Here is a 17348-nt window from a genome sequence, read left to right as displayed (position 1 = left end):
AGTTCGTTTTCGTTTCGCAACGATTTTTTCATTTCAGACCTACGCCAACCTATTTGAGGATCACAATGATCGTTCAATTTCGCAATCGAAATCCACCTGTTCAGAGGCGACATTTAATTTCCAGTGTCCATCATTGCGCAACGATCCATCGTGGTTGAACAGATGGATAGATAATGGGGCCCAGCGAAGAAAAGTGCCGTGTATATGTGCCAAATGAATAGCACGCTTTGCGCAATCGAGCTTCTGCCCGATCATTGCGAGAGCTCTACATCCATCCTCTTTACCAACCTCTATTACTAGCGTTTTAATAACATTAATTCGACCGACAGCCATTGTGAAACCTCGTTTCACGCTCCTCGCCGCGCGATTTCATTTTCGTTCCACACCATTGTTTCCCGGATTTTCATGTGTGACGAAAGAACCCGGTTGAGTGGCAAGCGGAGAAATAAAATCGTGTTTGTTTAAGTCCAATTGTCCAAGTAAATCTTGCCCAATGTATGTTTTGCTCTTTGAAATGGATAGCGATCGAGCAAATTCTGGATTAACGAATCTTTATTCCCTGAATTTTTTCATCGAGGATCCCAAGGTTTTAAGATTTTTCTAAAATTCGATTAAGACGAAAAAAGAGAAATCAAAGATAATTGAAAAAGACATCGATCGGATATCTGCGACAAAATTATTTATAACGAAATAAGGAAATAAATTGGAACGAAATCGGCAAGTTTGTTTTACTTATTGATATTATATATTTAAAAAAAAAATTACAATTATTTTTAAACTTCCGTCAGGAGTTATTAATAGTTAATAATAATAAGTTTCACGATTGCCTGTCCAGTGGTAATGCATAACTGGCCGTGAATGTGTAATGCGGTATTGTCTTTTCGAATTGGTCCTTGATAAGGATCGTGCACTGCATACAAGACAAATTACTCGGAAATGAGCGATGAGGAAAGCTGTATTTTACAATTGACCTCCCATTTCTATGACAAATATATATTTATTTGATGAAACGAATAAAAATTTAAAAAACTAATAAGCGATTTGTCGCACATTCGAGAAACGATTTAAAAATTAACATTTTATATTTATTTGATTCAATCTAATTTTTATAATATAAAAGTTATCACATATCATCTTTTAGCCGATATTTCTTTAAACTATATATTTTTTTGAAATATTTAGAATTATTAATAATAATTACCATAATAGTTTAAATATTTGTTACTAATATTGAATACCATCCTTTATGATTGTTGACTTAATGTTACACGTGTATGTGTGTGTATGTGTGTGTATCGATGTTTCCACCCATTCCGGTTTTAATGATTCAGCCATTTGTTTGAACACCTTGAAACTTTCAAACATTTCACATAGTTTAAAGAAATTCCGAAAGAACTTGTCGCTGTTGCCCAATTTATAACTCATTAAAAAAAAAGGTGTGTCGACATCGATACTTGTTAAATCTTTTATTCTATTAATTTTTGTACGACTTCCTAATTCCGACAATTTTACAAACTTATACTTGAAGAAAAAAAAAGAAAAAATAAGAAGAAGGAACAGGTTTTCAATAAGAAGGAAGACAAAGAATTGAAAAATATTAATTTCGTTTAAACGTGGACCAGTTTCGCTACTATGGAAAACAGGTTTGGCCATTCCTTATTCAAAACCAAAAGAAAAAATAAATTCGTTTCTCGAAAGAAATTCAAAACTCTGTCGAAGGATTAATCATTAATAAGTGATCAATGATCTACTGTTGCGATTTATACGACGCCTGCAATACCGTTCCACGTCTTGCACGTTTGTCTTGCGAATTATCTTCGTCCATCCTTAAGGCGTTACATCATGGACGAAGTGTAAAAGTATCTAGATATTTCATGAAACTTGTTCCATGCTCTGAAATACCGACATCGAGAAAAGAGTCTCTTACGCCCTCTATGATTCGTTGCGAATTTCTATCACGTATATATTGTATAGTATTCGCAAAGCAAAGAATGTTTCGCTTGTTGAGATCGAAAAAGAAAAAAAGAAAAATCTAAATTTTAATATTCACCTTTCTCAAACAAATATATAAGACGTACAAGATATAGTATAAAGTATAAAATATATTGTATACAATTAATTAAGTATAAAATACAAAAATTTTAATAAAATCTTGCAAAATCGTTAGATATAATATAAACATTAACAAAAAAAGAAAACGGAAAAAGGAAAAATAAACTATTACATCACTTCTAAGGTGGTAACAACACATTTTCCGGAAACACGGAAAAAATAGTGTTCGTGAATTTCATGATCAGCATCGCTATAGTCTCCTCTAATTTCGGTCTAATCTCGGCGATAATCGTGTTCCAATTGTCGTTGAGGAAAAGATTCATGGCGCTAGATAACATTTCGTCACCGTCGAACAAATTGTCCAAGTGCACCGTGGCATGGCCGATCTCGAAATCTACGTAAATATCGTCCACAGACTGATGAATCGAGCCTGTCCTCTCGTTCAGATATCGCTCCATCTGTATCGTGACAATTACGTCGATGTCGGTGAAGTTTCCGTGTCCCAGCCCGTTCCCCGTGATCGATAGCATCATGATTCTACCATCCATCACGTAATTCGACACCATCTCCAATCGTGGGATGAAGAGTTTCAATCGTATCACGTTTTTATCCAAGTCGAGTCTGGTGGAAAAATCATTCTCACGCTTTGGGTTTCATCGTCGTTGATTTCGCGATTTCATAAACATTTTTAATAAAACTATCCGAGTAATCTTGGTGAAAATTTATTTTTTTTTTTTTTTAATTGTGAGAGAAAGATTAAGTTTTCCTTTTATGAAGAGATTGCGAATAACTAGACTAGAGATATGAATATAGAAAGATGATATGCAGATAACATTTTTTTCTTTTTTTAGAAAGTTAAAAAGATATATTTTGATATAATGGAAGAACCCACCTGATACTCTTAGGTACGAAATTAGTTCCTCCAAATATAGACACGTTGTTGTAGATCGCTCGGATGTATATCGGACCGGAAGATTGATCGATCTCGATCTCGTCCAAGTGGAGTGGTTCACACGTTGGTATTCCAAGGGCCGGTATACCTTTTCTTAGATACGGTTTCAAGGAATTGACACTCTGCTTTATACAGTCGCTAAGATACGGATCACTTTGATGGCATATCTTCAAGAACGAGGCTAAGGAAAATAAAATTACATCGATTAATTCAATAGATGAAAAGATTTGCGTAAAAGATTTTTCTGTGTGTGTAAAAATTTAATAATCCTATGTATCACAATTTATAGAAGAATAATTTGAATTGCATACGATTAGGTATAAAAATTCGTCGGTTGATTTACGATTGTAAGTAAAAAAAAAAACGGTTAAAAATAAATCCGAGCATTGTGTTCTCTCTATCGTTAACCTTGTCCAGAATTTATCAAGTTAGACCTCGATTCTTTCCACATGATTTTCTCTACGATTCATCATCGATTAAAATGCAAGTGTTCCAGATTGATGGTATTAACATCTATATACTGGGTGTATTTTTTAAATACAGTAATACTTCGAATATGAATAAAATAATTGAAAATATTAAATAAAATACGTCTGATATTAAAATAAAAATAAATTTATATATATATTTTTTTTAATTACAATCGTGAACTACTTACGTATTTCTGGGATAGGCGATGGAATGGACAAGCAACTTGTCGCGAAAAATATCACGAAGGGGACGTGGAGGAGCATGGTTGTTGCCACGGCGAGGTTCGGTCGCGAAATAATTTCGCGTGGCATCGAAAATTATGGAACGTGGCATCGATTAGCAATTTCGCTGACACCTCCGTTTCTATTGCATTCGCAGTTCCTTTTACGGATCACGCAATTCAACGTTCCAATATTTGTCTCGTATCAATTTTTATTGCACCTTCGTGCCGATTGAATCCCCTTCCAAATTAAACCGATCGCTCGAGGAAGCGACAAAATAACCGATGACTATTTTTAATGAAACACTAATTGTTTCTTGTTATCGTAACTAAAAAAAAAATCATTACATATCCCCTCATAAAAATTAATCAAATTGTATCATGCAATTTCGATTAAATTACTATGAATTTTATTTATTACATCACTTGAACAAGTGAAACAAATTTTCATTAACTTCCCTATTCCCGCAAAACGTAATCATTTCACCATTCAAAGATCCAACCCAAGCATCCAAAAACAACTCTTCGATATCAAGCTTAACCTCCATCGAGCTTCACCAAGTCTCGCCTTAACCCGAACACCACGCATCATCCCCGTACCAAAGAGCGAACCTATTAAGCGAGAAAAAATGTCACCATACCGCGTACGTACATTTAAGAGCAAGGTGAATTGCGTAACATCGATCGAGCATAGCTTCGATAGCTATTTGCGGCCTCTTCTGACCCACCATTACGTCTTCCACTTAAGGTCGCAAGGAAGGACCTTGCCCCCTATATACTCCTCCTCGCAACGGGGCGCAAGATGGGAGAGCTGTTAGAGAGAAAAGGAAACTAGAAGAAGGATCGTAGTTACTTAAACAAGAATGAAGATTGGTCCATGGCCCAGATCCCCAGATGCCCTTCCACGACACGATATAAAAAGGTGGCGCGGGTGCATCGTCGACTCGTTTTTGCACGAGGATACATGAGGGGGAAACAAGGTGTGCGATGGTTGTAAAGGGTAAAAAGTAGTCGATCGGTGTCGTCGATTGAACGAAGAGCTGGAGGAGGCACGAATCGTCGTCGGGCCGGGAGTAAAAGTGTTGATACGCGTTGTCTTGCTCTGCTTCCTTCTCGTCTTCGTCGTGGTAGTCGTTATCGTCCTCTTGGTGATCAAGCCTGATCACATTTGGGAGATCAAGGCCGAGGAATAGAAGATTCTTCGGAATTCGAAGTGGTTCTCCAAAGTGTTTTCGAGGAGGAAGTGATTTTAAGAAAAGAGGTTATAAAGGTTTTTGATCCATCTCTTTTAAACTTTGAAAATAATTAAGGATATCTTAAGAAGTGTTGAGGGAATAATTGGTTCTGAGGGGAAAAAAGGGGGGATAAAGATTTTTCGTTTCTGAAAACGAATTCTAAAACAGCAAAAAAAAAAAGAATCAAGAGGATATAAATAGACACAATGATGAAGACGATATTCCTTGCTCTAACTTTGGCGAGCTTGGCAAACTGTCAGGGAACTCTGTTGGAAATGTCTCAACAGTTGTGGGCCAAGCTTCTGTCAGGTGGATTCTCGAAAGCGGGAAAGCTGGATCCGCTGAAGGTTCCGACGATCAAAGTGGATCAATCCGAAGGTAACACCAGTTACAGAATTATTCTTCGCAACGTGGAGATAACTGGGCTGAACGAGTCCAGCCTGGACAGCATCCACATAGCTCGAGGCCGTTTGAAATCGAACCTAAGCGAGTTGGAGGCCGGCTACGTGAGCTACAGCGATCTCAGAGACTTGGACTCGATCAGATACAGGTTCCACACGTTGATCAAGGAGCCGAAAGGGCAAAACGAGAGCTTCGAGGCAATAGTTTCTGCCGCGAATCGACAGATAAATAAATTCGCAACCGGCTCCAGGGAGGAGGAGAGCCGCTTCGAGAGACTGAGAATGTACGATCCCTTCTTGATGAAGATTCAAGCGGAGAAAATGAGGGCGCCTGCCACTGATCGCCCCACCAATGAGCCACGAAAATTCCAGCATCAGCCTGGTGGCTTCGGCTCCTTCAACATGGAGGGCGCCAAAGTTCTCTCCAAGTCGGAGACCGCTCGTATCATCGAGAACTTGAGGTATCCTTCCGACGTCCAGATGATTTACGCGATGAGCGCGATGAATTCTGGATTAAACCCGAGAAACCACGATCAGAAGGAGATCCAGGCAGGCAGGCTTGGTTCTTACGTCGGCGAGAGCAGGGAGGAACACGGCGGACGAGAAGATGAGAGAAGGGAGAAGAACCCTGGCGGCAGAAGAGGGGAAGATCGTTACGGGGATGTTGAGACTATGGCGTCAGAGAATATAGAGAGCGTGGCCAAGGGTCAGAGATTCGTCCCTGGACAAATCGGCAGGGAACAGGCGCGTCGTGATCAATCGATTAAATTGGAGGATAAACCAGGGTACATTGACATCGTTTACGCGGACGGGGAGCGTAATGGCGGCGTGAAACGCTTTGGAAACGGGAGAATAGAGTCTAAGGGGAATGCCAGAGTGTTCGGCGTGAACGGAGACGCAAAGGTAGGAATTTTTTTCAAATGAAAAAAAAATATGAAAACGAATTCTTAGAATTTTCCATGAATAATTCGAATGTTTTTGAATGAGCTTCTATCTATTATATAAACATTCTTATAATCTCGATTCACGTAAGGCGGTTGGCTTATGTAAACAGGATATCCTGGAGAATAAACGAGTTATTAGTCGCAACTGTACCGAGGGGGAATCGTTGACGAAGAGGAACGACGCCGTTAAGGCGGCCATAGAGACGAAGAGGTTGGATGGATTATCGAGATACGCGAGAGATTATCAGGAGAAGCAAGGATACTTCGAGGAAGGCATGCAGTTGGTTTATCATTATGGCGGGATGGATGATAGGAATCCTGAGGAGCAGAAAATTGGCCAAGGGAGAAGACGCAAACGTGCTCATGGAGGAAATGACACTGATGTGAGCAATCGCCCCTTCTTTTTTCATTCTCAATGATTTCTTTTTTTTTCTATTATTATTTTCCTCTTGTTATCTCTGTAACTTCCTCCATTATCCATATTTTTTTTCATCGATTTTCAAGGACGATGTGATGCACGTTATCGTGAAAATCAGGGTACCATTGCTTCGCGTGAAGTCCGATTATCAATTGATGGGCAAGGTTGGACAGGAATTGGTGAGAGGAAGGGGACAGTTCAATGGGAATTTCTGTGAGTATCGATTGATACTTTGATATTGTTGAATTTTCTCTTTTTTTTTTATATATCGAAATAACATTTGTCACGATTTACAGCTGATGTGGTTGGCGATTTCACTATCGAATTGAAGAAAAGCAAAGGGCAGGACGAGTTGATCGTTCGAGCAGCCAGGAGCAAATTAAGTGCGACTAAGAAAAATGTTTCTCTTCAGGGGATGGACGAAAAGGGGCCAGTGAAGTCGATCCTCAGCAATGGTAAGTTTTATGCTATAAAATGATGAAGATCTTTAATATTTGCGATCAAAATATTTTATATAATACTCGAATAGTAATAAATTTTCTTATCGAATTAAATAAAAAGAATCGAATCAATGGGGAAATGTATAAAAAGGTAATGTTCGATCAACGACAACAAAGCCAGTTCAACATTATGTAAAAACCTCTTTCATCTGTCGATGTTGTTGCGTCACGAAACCGGTATTCTTCCACAATTATGAGACTAGGGAAACGTCGAAGAAAAGTTTTAATTCTTAATGGAGGAAAGCGATGTCGATAAACCTGAAGTGTTACGAGTGACAAAGAAACTATAGTAATCTGAAAATTTCGATTTCGTCTTCCTATTTATGCATAGTTTAAGATTTAAGAATTGAGAGAGAAAGTTAGATTTCTGAAAACGTTTATATTAAAGAATAATCTCTCGTTAAAATTATTCTAGTGAAAGGACAGAAGTTATGCGAATGATATGATTAAATTCATCGCATAATTTTATATCTAAGTAGGTTTGATTGATCGAGAATTTGATGGAGGTGTACAAGAGGTACGAGGTATTTAATAATTAATAACTCATTGTTCAACGATTGATATGTAAGATGTGATTATGAGTATCGACGACCGGATGAATGCATCGCGTTTAGAGCGTGTTAAGCGTGCGTGCAATTACATAAAAGGTAAGACTCGAAAGAAAAAACGCTTCCTTTTAAAAGTATGAGATGTGTGTAAACATAAGAGTCTTATCACCTTCGTTTTCTTTTCGTTTCCTTAAAAATGTTTAAATTCTTCAGATTCTTCTCTCCCTTCCTAAAATCGTCAATTTTAGAATACTTCGAATTTTCTTAATCCTTCGGTATTCGAATACCAAAGCCTCGAATTTGAAGAGGAAAATTCGTCCGAAAATATCGTCCTTCAAAAACAATCACCCTAGAAATATCGATCAACTTGGAACCGAATCGAGCTTAATTTCTTCGTATATCTAAAATATTCTTTCCATCGAACGTTTTAGAAAACAATAGAAGAAAGTAAAAGTAGAGGTAAGAGTGTATTGACATCGATCGAACGAAGTAAAAGTCCGCTTTCAGACGCTTTTAACGCATCCTATCAATAATGTCCAGCATATTAACTTGCTTAATAATAGATTCACGATTGACTTTCGTCCACAGGCTTGATGGCTGCGGAGGCGGTGGCAGCCATGCTTGCGGATGACCTGGCCACCAAGGCCCTGAACGACAAAACGGCGGATGCGATGATTTACAAAATGTACAAAAACCTTCCGGTCAATTAAACCGGTGTCGAGGACAGTTGGGCTTTAATCGTTTTGACAGATTTATATTGTGTAATACGTGGTCGAAATAATTCTTTCGTTGTTAAATGTAAGCGTATTTAAGAGATATTTAAGATTTTATATATATATATATTTTTTGAGATGGAAAAAAGATGAAATTTTTGAGCATTGTTTGAAGTTTGAAGTTTCCTCTGTCGAAGGTAGAATAAGGTAAGGTATCATGTTAAGAATTACGTCAGGTAATATTTCTTTTGTTTATATAATAAATGGGATATTTCTTTGAACAATTTTAAATTATCTTTTTTATTAATCAATAATTGCATGATTCTATATAATTACTTATTTATTTATTTCTATTTATTTACTGGCTATCACTCGAAGAGTTATTAACTGATTAACTTGTTTACTAAGTAGATATTATATTTAGTTTTAACTTATGTAGTATATCACGTTACATATATAGAATTTCATACGTATATTTATTACACACATGTTTTACATTGTATACGCTTAAAAATTATTTAAATAATAGATACTATAATTTAAAATAGTTTAATTTTTAAAGTTCTGAAGAATTCATTTAATGCAAATTACCAAATGTACAACAAAAAATCAACATCATACTTGATATTTCTAAAATAGTTCAAGTTACAAAGATACATCCATTTAATCGCAAAATCAATTACATTTATTTGAAGGAAATAATAAGTTTAAAAATTATTTTTCTGCGAGGAGAGAAAAAAATAAAATTCTAAGTACGTTTAAAAATTATGTAGAAAAATTTTATTGTAAAAATTACTCAAAATAAAATGATTAACGAAAAAAAATTTCTTGAAGAATCAAAAAGAAAAAAAAATTTCCAATTTAATGTTTTCCAAAGAATCACAATTTTTCACTCGAAAATACAAACCGACATAAAACTATGAATTTATTGTCGTTTCGTGACCTTTGCTCACACCGGAAACTCGTTCATATCTAATTGATCACGTTTCCCAGATTGTGTCAGCCAATTCGCAAACGAGTTTCCAAATGTTACGTATATTTATACCATTCTCAGCACTGTTGGAAACCAGTTGGGATTCAATTTTACATAATCTTGTTTGGAAAATTCATCGAGTTGCAGCAACATTGGTTGACTCGGGGAAAGTGGCTATGGAAAAATTTCACGTGAGGAAGAGATTTTTTTTTCTTTTATTTTTCACGTGGATATTTAAATTTAATTTCTCATTCTTTATGAGAATGAAATCAATCGAAATGAATGTCAAATTGTTGGAATTAATTGTTAAGAATATGAGATATTAATATAGGGTAATGTTGAAATATTATAATTGTAAATGATATCGAGCAGAATTAGTTTATTTTTAGTTTGTTTTAGATTAAAAATGAAATTGAAAGTGAAAGGATTAATAGAATTAATATAATTATATATTTAATCTGTATTATGTATGTAATATTAATACATTTAACAAAATAAGAAGAAGGGTTTAGGAATATTTTTAACACAATTTGATTTAAAAATGATTTTATGCAAGAAAAATGAACGAATTAACACTATGTATAACGAATGTATAAAAATATTATAAAAATATCGAAAATTTAAGATGTTGAAATAAAGGGATTGATCTGGAAAGCAAGTTTAATGTATCTTTATTGATCCACATAATAATATGGTTTCAATCATTTAATTCTAATCAATTTTAATTACACACTCCTCTTATAAAGAGTTAAAATTTCTAATATTAATTTTACTTTGAACCATTCGTCTATCGGTACTAAATTTCCATCAAAAGTTAGAACAAAATTTGCAAAGAGAACATTTCTCAAACATTTCTTATCGCTAATCAGAAACACGATTCACTTACGACACTTGATAAACGTCGAAACAGAAAAAATCAATTAACATTTTTCCGCCTAAAATTGCAAAAACTTTCTGATGGAATGATTCACTCGATATTTGGCGACCCAAAAAAAAGCTGAACACACTCGATTACAAAATCGTAGCAATCTTTGTTAATCGAGATTTTTTATTCTTATACTTAAAGATAAGACTAACGATTGTTTGCACGAACCATAATTTTTTTATCCGTGTTCTTTCGAAATCTCGGTTTATTGCAGGAAATATTATGTGGAATTTGCGACAAGGACGAGTGGCCTGTTAGATTAACGACAATTCATCGTGAGATGAATCATTATCGCGATCCTCGGACAGTGGCGAGAGAAATTACGAGGATGTCGTTAAAGAAGGCTATAATATTGAAGAAATTACCCGATGAGAAAAATATTTTAGCTGGGATTGAATATGTAGGTAGGCGGAGAGAAATGAAATCTTCGTTTTGTTTGATGGATTATTGTAAATTTCTATTTTCGAATCGAATTTTTCTTTTCTTTTCTTTTCTTTTCTTTTATTTTCTTTTCTTTTCTTTTCTTTTTTTTTCCCCTGTAATTATTCTCTGATTACGGTTAAATGTATTTTATTATAAATTGGAGAAAATTAATTTTTTTATTCAAGTTCTTTCTAGAAAGAGAAATTTAATTTTTTAAACATTAATATGGAGAACATAATGTAAGAATGTTAATAATAAATTGTAATAAAAAATTTTTCTGAGAATTTAATAATAATATTTTGCCAGTTTATAGAAATTTAATCTTTCTATGTTTTATTTATGTTTAAATCATGTTGTGTTTTAAATCATGTTTTATTTATTTGTGAATAAGATTTATGTAAGTTTGAATAATCTTATTATACAAAATGCTATTATATAAATACAAAATCGATTTATTTAGAAATTTATATTTTAAATATGACGACTCTTTCTTAAATAAGTAATAGTTCCCACTTTCCAATGGAGGCTACAAGATATATTGTGACAATTGTGTAATGCGTATAAATTATATAATTCGATCGATATACTTAATTGATTTTTTTAAATGTAAAAAATTAATAAACAAAACCAGAAAAATATTCTGCTATTTTTGAAGAGAAACTAAATACCCAAAATAAATGTCTTAAAAATCTCAAGATACCTTTGAAAACAATTAAGAATCTTAGCAACCAAAATAAATAATTCAAAATACTTTAATCCTTTTGAAAGACCCAAATACCAAAGAGCACCCAAACTTGAACCTTTAAAAATCCATTGGAAACAACTGAAAACAACGGGAAGAAAAGAAGCCAACACCAATTTCCGAATACCCAAAGCACATTCTTCCTTCAAACTTCCTTCAAACTTCCTTCGAACGCAAAACCACCCATCAAACTTCTCTCAAAGTTGCATAAAAAAGTGAAAAATCGCGATTAACGCATCCGGTTTCTCGAAAATTTTTTCCACGCGCCATTAGACCTATCAATCCTGACCTACCTCCGCACGATTCCGCATCCAGGTTATCGCGAATTCTATCGAATGCAAAACGGGTACACGCGGTACGGCCCTGACTGAGTTAAAAGGAGGCATTCTACCGTGATAAATTTTACCATCGCGGCGAGTGGGGCAGCTCTGCTCGCTCGGAGAAAGTGGCGTTAGTTCATATATACCGTGGCGCGCGGGCCATCGCACGCATTTTCGATATCGCTGTTGCTAATTTCGATTCCTCCAACGAAACAACGTTGACCACCAACGTCCTCCCGACACTAGCCAGTCGACAGGATGACGTCTCTGATCGGGCTCGCCCTCATCTCCGCTTGGATCACCGGGGCTGCCTTCGCCGAACTGCGTGAGTATTGACATTTTCAACGAATCAGACGTATATATCTATATATATTTCTTTTCTTTTTGGTTTTTCGTCCACGTGTGGATTTCTTTTTCTTTTTAAGAGGATTAAGTGTTGTTAAGTCGAGCAGTGTAAGTAGAAGTTTCATTTTTTTCAGGATTTTCAACTTCTCTTGAGATGTATATTTTCGTTGGAATTTTTTCTTTTCTTTTTTTTTAATGATGAGAAGTTCGCGAAGTGAATTTTTTTCAAGATTTTCAAATTTTTCTCGAGATATTTTATTTTATTTTTTTTTGATCTTGATCTGTGTTGAGTACTTCTGTAGAAATTTTTTTCCTATTGAAAGGATAGAGAGAAGATTAGATGAGGTGATTCTTTGTTTTTTAATAATTTGTAGAATGAATGGATTAGATTTTCTCTCTCTTTATGATAAAAATGATAAAAGTAGTTGTCTTCGATTTCACAAGATCTTCTCATAGTTTCGAGATGTAATCTTTGAAAATAATGGATAATTAACTTTAATTTAATTTAACTTTTTTTTTAAAGAAAATATTCATTTATCAAAGTAAAATCGAAGATTTTAAGATTGTTAAATATTTCCTGTATTATTCTGAAATAAGAAAATTGACGAGGATTGTTTTGTATTCCTTTGAATCAATTACCCACTTTTGTTGATTAAGATCTTATATTAGAAGAGAAAAGCAAGATTGAGAGAAAAATTATTTGAAAAATTCATAGATCAAAGAACTTTCAATTTCGCGTAAGTTTGACACCTTAAAAGACACATTGTATAAAATATGACGCAATGAACGTATCGAGAGGTTTCAAGAGTCGTTTTTGAGGTGAATGGAATCGATCCATTTCCATAAGGGAAAGGGAATCAGAAAATGCAATCGAGCTCGTATTAGAATTCCACGTTTGAATTATATATTTTTATTTAACCATTAATAATAAATTTAAAAAAAAATCACATGCTAGAATTAAGAAATAATAATTTATCAGATTGCATATAAATCAATTTCTTCAACACCACAAGTGATGTATGATTTAAATAGGAGGAAGGATAATGACGAAACAAATATCGAATCAACTATCCCTCGATTCGATTTCATAATGGCGTTACGTTAAAAAACAAAAATTAATTATGTAAATCGATCGAAGAAAAAGAAGATTGAAACGTAACATTGATCCATAATAGTTTAAATCAAGCTCAGGTGCTATAACCTGACACCCTACTGACATCTTGCCATATTGGGTTTCCAATCAATCTTACTATACTTTAGAAAGTTTAGATGACAAATATTTTACGAATAATTAATAATTTTTGAATTTTTTTTTCTTTTATTAAATTTCTTCTTGAACTAACTCGCCAAAAATTGATCAAACATCGATCAACTTCAAATCTCCCGCGAAGGAAGAATCGCAATTTTTTCACGTAATAATAAAAATAACTTTGCAAAATATTAAAGAAATGAAATCTACTTTATCCTTTAAATTATTATTATTATTATTAACAAAGAAAATATTGAATTACGAAAAGAATTGAATATTTTATTTATCTGCCACTTGCATTCTGCAAATATTTACGTATATACTTTCCACAAATTCCATACATTCTTCTACTCTCCCAATCATTATCATTATCATTTCTCAACAACGCTCTTTTAGCAATTTTTCTAGATTCCAAATCAAAATCATCGTCATCTCTCAATTTTGACTTCCATCTCTCGTTCATCAATCAATCCTTTAAAATTTCGAATAAGAAACAACTTAAATAACGATCCCCCTTCGTGTACCTCGAATAGATCCACTTTTCACAGCTATAGGCCACGATCTATCGATCATTGCCCTGCCACGGATCCTTTCTCGAACACGCGTGCTCTCTTCTTGATGATCCCGGAGAATTCAGCTTTACGGTCGCAAAAAAAAAAACGAGCGTAATTTCACTTTCTATCGAGCGTGTATCCACTTTCGATTTTAAACCTGGCCTCCAACCAGAAAAAAAACCGCTCCACCGTGACTCCTTAATCATCATCGTTGATCGTTCAGTAACCCAAGGCTTCGATCTGGTACGTTGATCTCGTTCGCCGATTTCCGTTTCGCGATTTTTATGCACACAGATATACGTATAAATAGCCAACTTTTTACTGGTATAAAATTTTGATAGGTTTTTTTAATTAAATTTTCGCACTCAATAAATTTCTGAATTCTATGGAAATTGTGTGAAATTGAATTTGATGTAGATAAGCAAAAATTATAGTAGAAGTAGAAATTATGGTACAAGAAGTGTAGAGAATATACATTATAAAAGAGAGGAAATATAAAAAATGTAATGTCAAAATTATTTTATTGCGAATAATTTACAAGTTTGAATTGAAAAAAAAAATATTACGACTTAATAATATAATAAGTGAGTAATTACTATGATAAAACAAACGTAAAAGCGATAGAAAGATTAATTTTGTTAGATATTTAACTGGTCGTTTAAGCAAAGGAAAGCAGGTCATTCAAATTGCTGAAACCGAGTGCAGCTAAAATAATTATAGGCTTTAAGAAATACGCGAGCAGTGTGGTTTTCACTGGTTGGATTGAAATGCCACAGGACCTCTTTCGCAAGGTAAAAGGAAGTTTAGCTAGTGAGGAAACTTTAGTAACTCGAACGAAAATTCCAATCTTTTAGAAACTTCGCGAATAGGGAGAGAAACCTTGATAGTTTCTTCCTCTATTCCATTCCAATTAGTTATTTACAAATATTTCAATATTTCTCTTTACGAACTTATAAACACGTTCTGATCCTGTAATTAATATTAATTTTACGTGTTTTAAAAAAAAGAATTCCTCCCCAAACTTTCAATCTTTTCCATTCATAAAAACAAACTTACAAACACTTCTTTTGATTCTATTTTATGTGTTTAAAAAAAAAATTTTTTCCCAAATTTTCAATCTTTTCCATTCATAATAATTTACAAATACTTCTTCTGATCCCATTTTACGTGTTTAAAAAAAAATTCTTCCCAAAATTTTCAATCTTTTCCATTCATAAAAACAAACTTACAAACACTTCTTCTGATTCCATTTTACGTGTTTAAAAAAGAAAATTCCTCCCCAAATTTTCAATCTTTTCCATTTATAATAATTTACAAATACTTCTTCTGATCCCATTTTACGTGTTTAAAAAAAAAATTCCTCCCCAAATTTTCAATCTTTTCCATTCTTAATAACTTATAAACACTTCTTTTGATTCCATTTTACATGTTTAAAAAAAAAATTCCTCCTCAAATTTTCAATCTTTTCCATTCTTAATAACTTAATAACTTAATAACTTATAAACACTTGTTCTGATTCCATTTTACGTGTTTAAAAAAGAAAATTCCTCCCAAAATTTTCAATCTTTCCAATTCATAAAAAACTTTTCTTCTTCCCAGCACCTGGTGTAAGGCCGTGTCCACGAACGAACGACTTGATACAATACAACGTGTGCGTGCTCCAACAATTGAACGCCATAACCCCTTACCTCGCCAACGGTATCCCCTCCTTGAAGCTGCCCGCCCTGGACCCGCTTTTCCTACCCTCGTTGACGGTGGACAGGAACCTGGAAACGTTGAAGATCAAGGCGAACATGAGCCAGATCCGCGTTTATGGCGCGACGAATTTCGCGATCGACGATTTGAAGGCGAACCCGAACGATCTGTCGGTGAACATCAAGGTTCGGCTGCCGCACGTGCACATGAACGGGAACTACGACGTTCAGGGAAGGCTGTTACTGCTTCCGTTGAACGGGGCTGGTAACTTCAGAGGGAATTTCAGTGAGTGAAATTTTATATAGATAGAGCGAAATAAGGGTGCTTGATGTGAGACAAATAGATAGACAGAGGGTGTTTCTTCTCCTAATTCTCTTTTCTTCCTGCACAGCTGACACGAAGGTGGACGTGCAGGCGCAGGGCAAGGAAGTGACGGACGCGAAGGGGGTGCAAAAGATCGAGATCGACAAGTTGGTGACGAAAATTCGGGTTGAAAATGGGAACATCGAATTGAAAGCACCTCCCAACCATAGTGCAGCGGGTAAGTTCGATCGAATTTTTTTCCTCTGGTACGAATTAATCTTGATCAAAATACTATGTATCATGATAGTTCTTCTTTTAGATTAATCTTTTCTTTCGAGAAACAATTTCACATGTTTGTCAAAGGCTTTCGTCTTCCCAATTATTTTGCCCAACTTGCTTTTTCCTCGCTCTTCTCCCCATTGAATTTCTTCCTTTTCAGCCGAGGCCGCAGCAACGTTCTTCAACTCGAATCCGCGATTAGTCCTGGACATAGCCAGCCCGATTATCGAGGACACAGCAGCGACTGTGAGCAGAGCATTGGTCGCGAGAGCGTTGAACGTTCTCACGAAACAAGAATTGCTTCCCTAGTCCGTTAGATTAAGATAAAGAGCAAGAAGTAATTAAGAGTTCGATACGTTTCCTGTTTTGTTAAGAAGAGATAATAAATTGATTATTACGAATGAAATAATAAGTGATATTTCACACAGATACGTGAAATATATTGTATATAATTGAATTAAAAATGATAAATAATTGCGAGGAATAAAAAATTTTTCGTGTTAAAAATATTAAAGAATAATTAAACTTTGGAACTTCGTGTTGTTGTTCGATGTTGAAAACAATGTTAATACATTGATGATTAAAAATAAGAAAAAAAGAAAAAGAAAAGAAAAGAAAAGAAATTGAATAGAAACGTGTTGAAAAGAAGAGAATCCTTTTCTTAGATTTTTCTCGTACTTATAATTAAATCGTTATGATGAGATAATGATAGTAGATTTATTTTTAATAATTTCAATACGTGGTATATATATTAAAATGCATTATAGTATGATTGATTATCTATTAAAATAGTATTATAATGATAAACGATTAATTAAAAATGGATAGATAATTCTCGCTTTAATTATTTTTATAGTTGTATAATTTTTTTTTACATTTTTTCATATTTACTATTATTATATTCTATTCCATTTTTAAATCTTATAGGAAAAATATATTTTTTTTTGTGATTGTAAATTTTTTTCATTTAAAATTCATTATTAAAAAAGAAAAAAATTCTAGTTATTGAATGATTGATAATTATTCATCTATTTTTTACATGAAACAAAGTGATTTTAAAAGCTAGAAAATAATCAACTACACATT

General features: G+C 34.2%; 3 protein-coding genes across 6 annotated transcripts in view; 2 read left to right on the top strand and 1 right to left on the bottom strand.

The window, feature by feature from the left end:
- LOC108001691 (uncharacterized) overlaps positions 1-8745 on the top strand; it is a 99776-nt gene extending 91031 nt beyond the window's left edge. For all 4 annotated transcript variants that reach the window (XM_062079265.1, XM_028664867.2, XM_062079266.1 and 1 more), the window contains 5 exons: positions 4444-6234; positions 6386-6658; positions 6780-6906; positions 6990-7148; positions 8330-8745. In XM_062079265.1, coding sequence (XP_061935249.1) covers positions 5137-6234; positions 6386-6658; positions 6780-6906; positions 6990-7148; positions 8330-8451 — 1779 coding nt within the window. In that variant the 5' untranslated portion in view covers positions 4444-5136 and the 3' untranslated portion in view covers positions 8452-8745. The remainder of the gene's footprint in view (positions 1-4443; positions 6235-6385; positions 6659-6779; positions 6907-6989; positions 7149-8329) is intronic.
- Positions 1298-4086, bottom strand: LOC108001880 (protein takeout-like). The gene is made up of 3 exons (XM_017063193.3): positions 3663-4086; positions 2945-3185; positions 1298-2673 (listed from the first exon to the last, which is right to left on the bottom strand). Exons 1-3 carry the CDS (start codon positions 3784-3786, stop codon positions 2232-2234), a joined length of 807 nt encoding a protein of 268 aa, XP_016918682.2. The 5' UTR covers positions 3787-4086; the 3' UTR covers positions 1298-2231.
- A 3239-nt stretch (positions 8746-11984) lies between the features above and the next one.
- LOC108004366 (circadian clock-controlled protein daywake-like) lies at positions 11985-16691 on the top strand. The gene is made up of 4 exons (XM_017067225.3): positions 11985-12162; positions 15585-15965; positions 16072-16221; positions 16423-16691. The coding sequence occupies exons 1-4, from the start codon at positions 12096-12098 to the stop codon at positions 16569-16571; spliced, it is 747 nt and encodes a 248-aa protein (XP_016922714.1). The 5' UTR covers positions 11985-12095; the 3' UTR covers positions 16572-16691.
- Positions 16692-17348: the final 657 nt, after the last annotated feature.

Source organism: Apis cerana, linkage group LG9, assembly GCF_029169275.1.
Source record: "Apis cerana isolate GH-2021 linkage group LG9, AcerK_1.0, whole genome shotgun sequence".
Classification (NCBI taxonomy): domain Eukaryota; kingdom Metazoa; phylum Arthropoda; class Insecta; order Hymenoptera; family Apidae; genus Apis; species Apis cerana.
The sequence above is the reverse complement of the archived record's forward strand: the minus strand, read 5'-3'. Positions and strand labels throughout refer to the sequence as shown.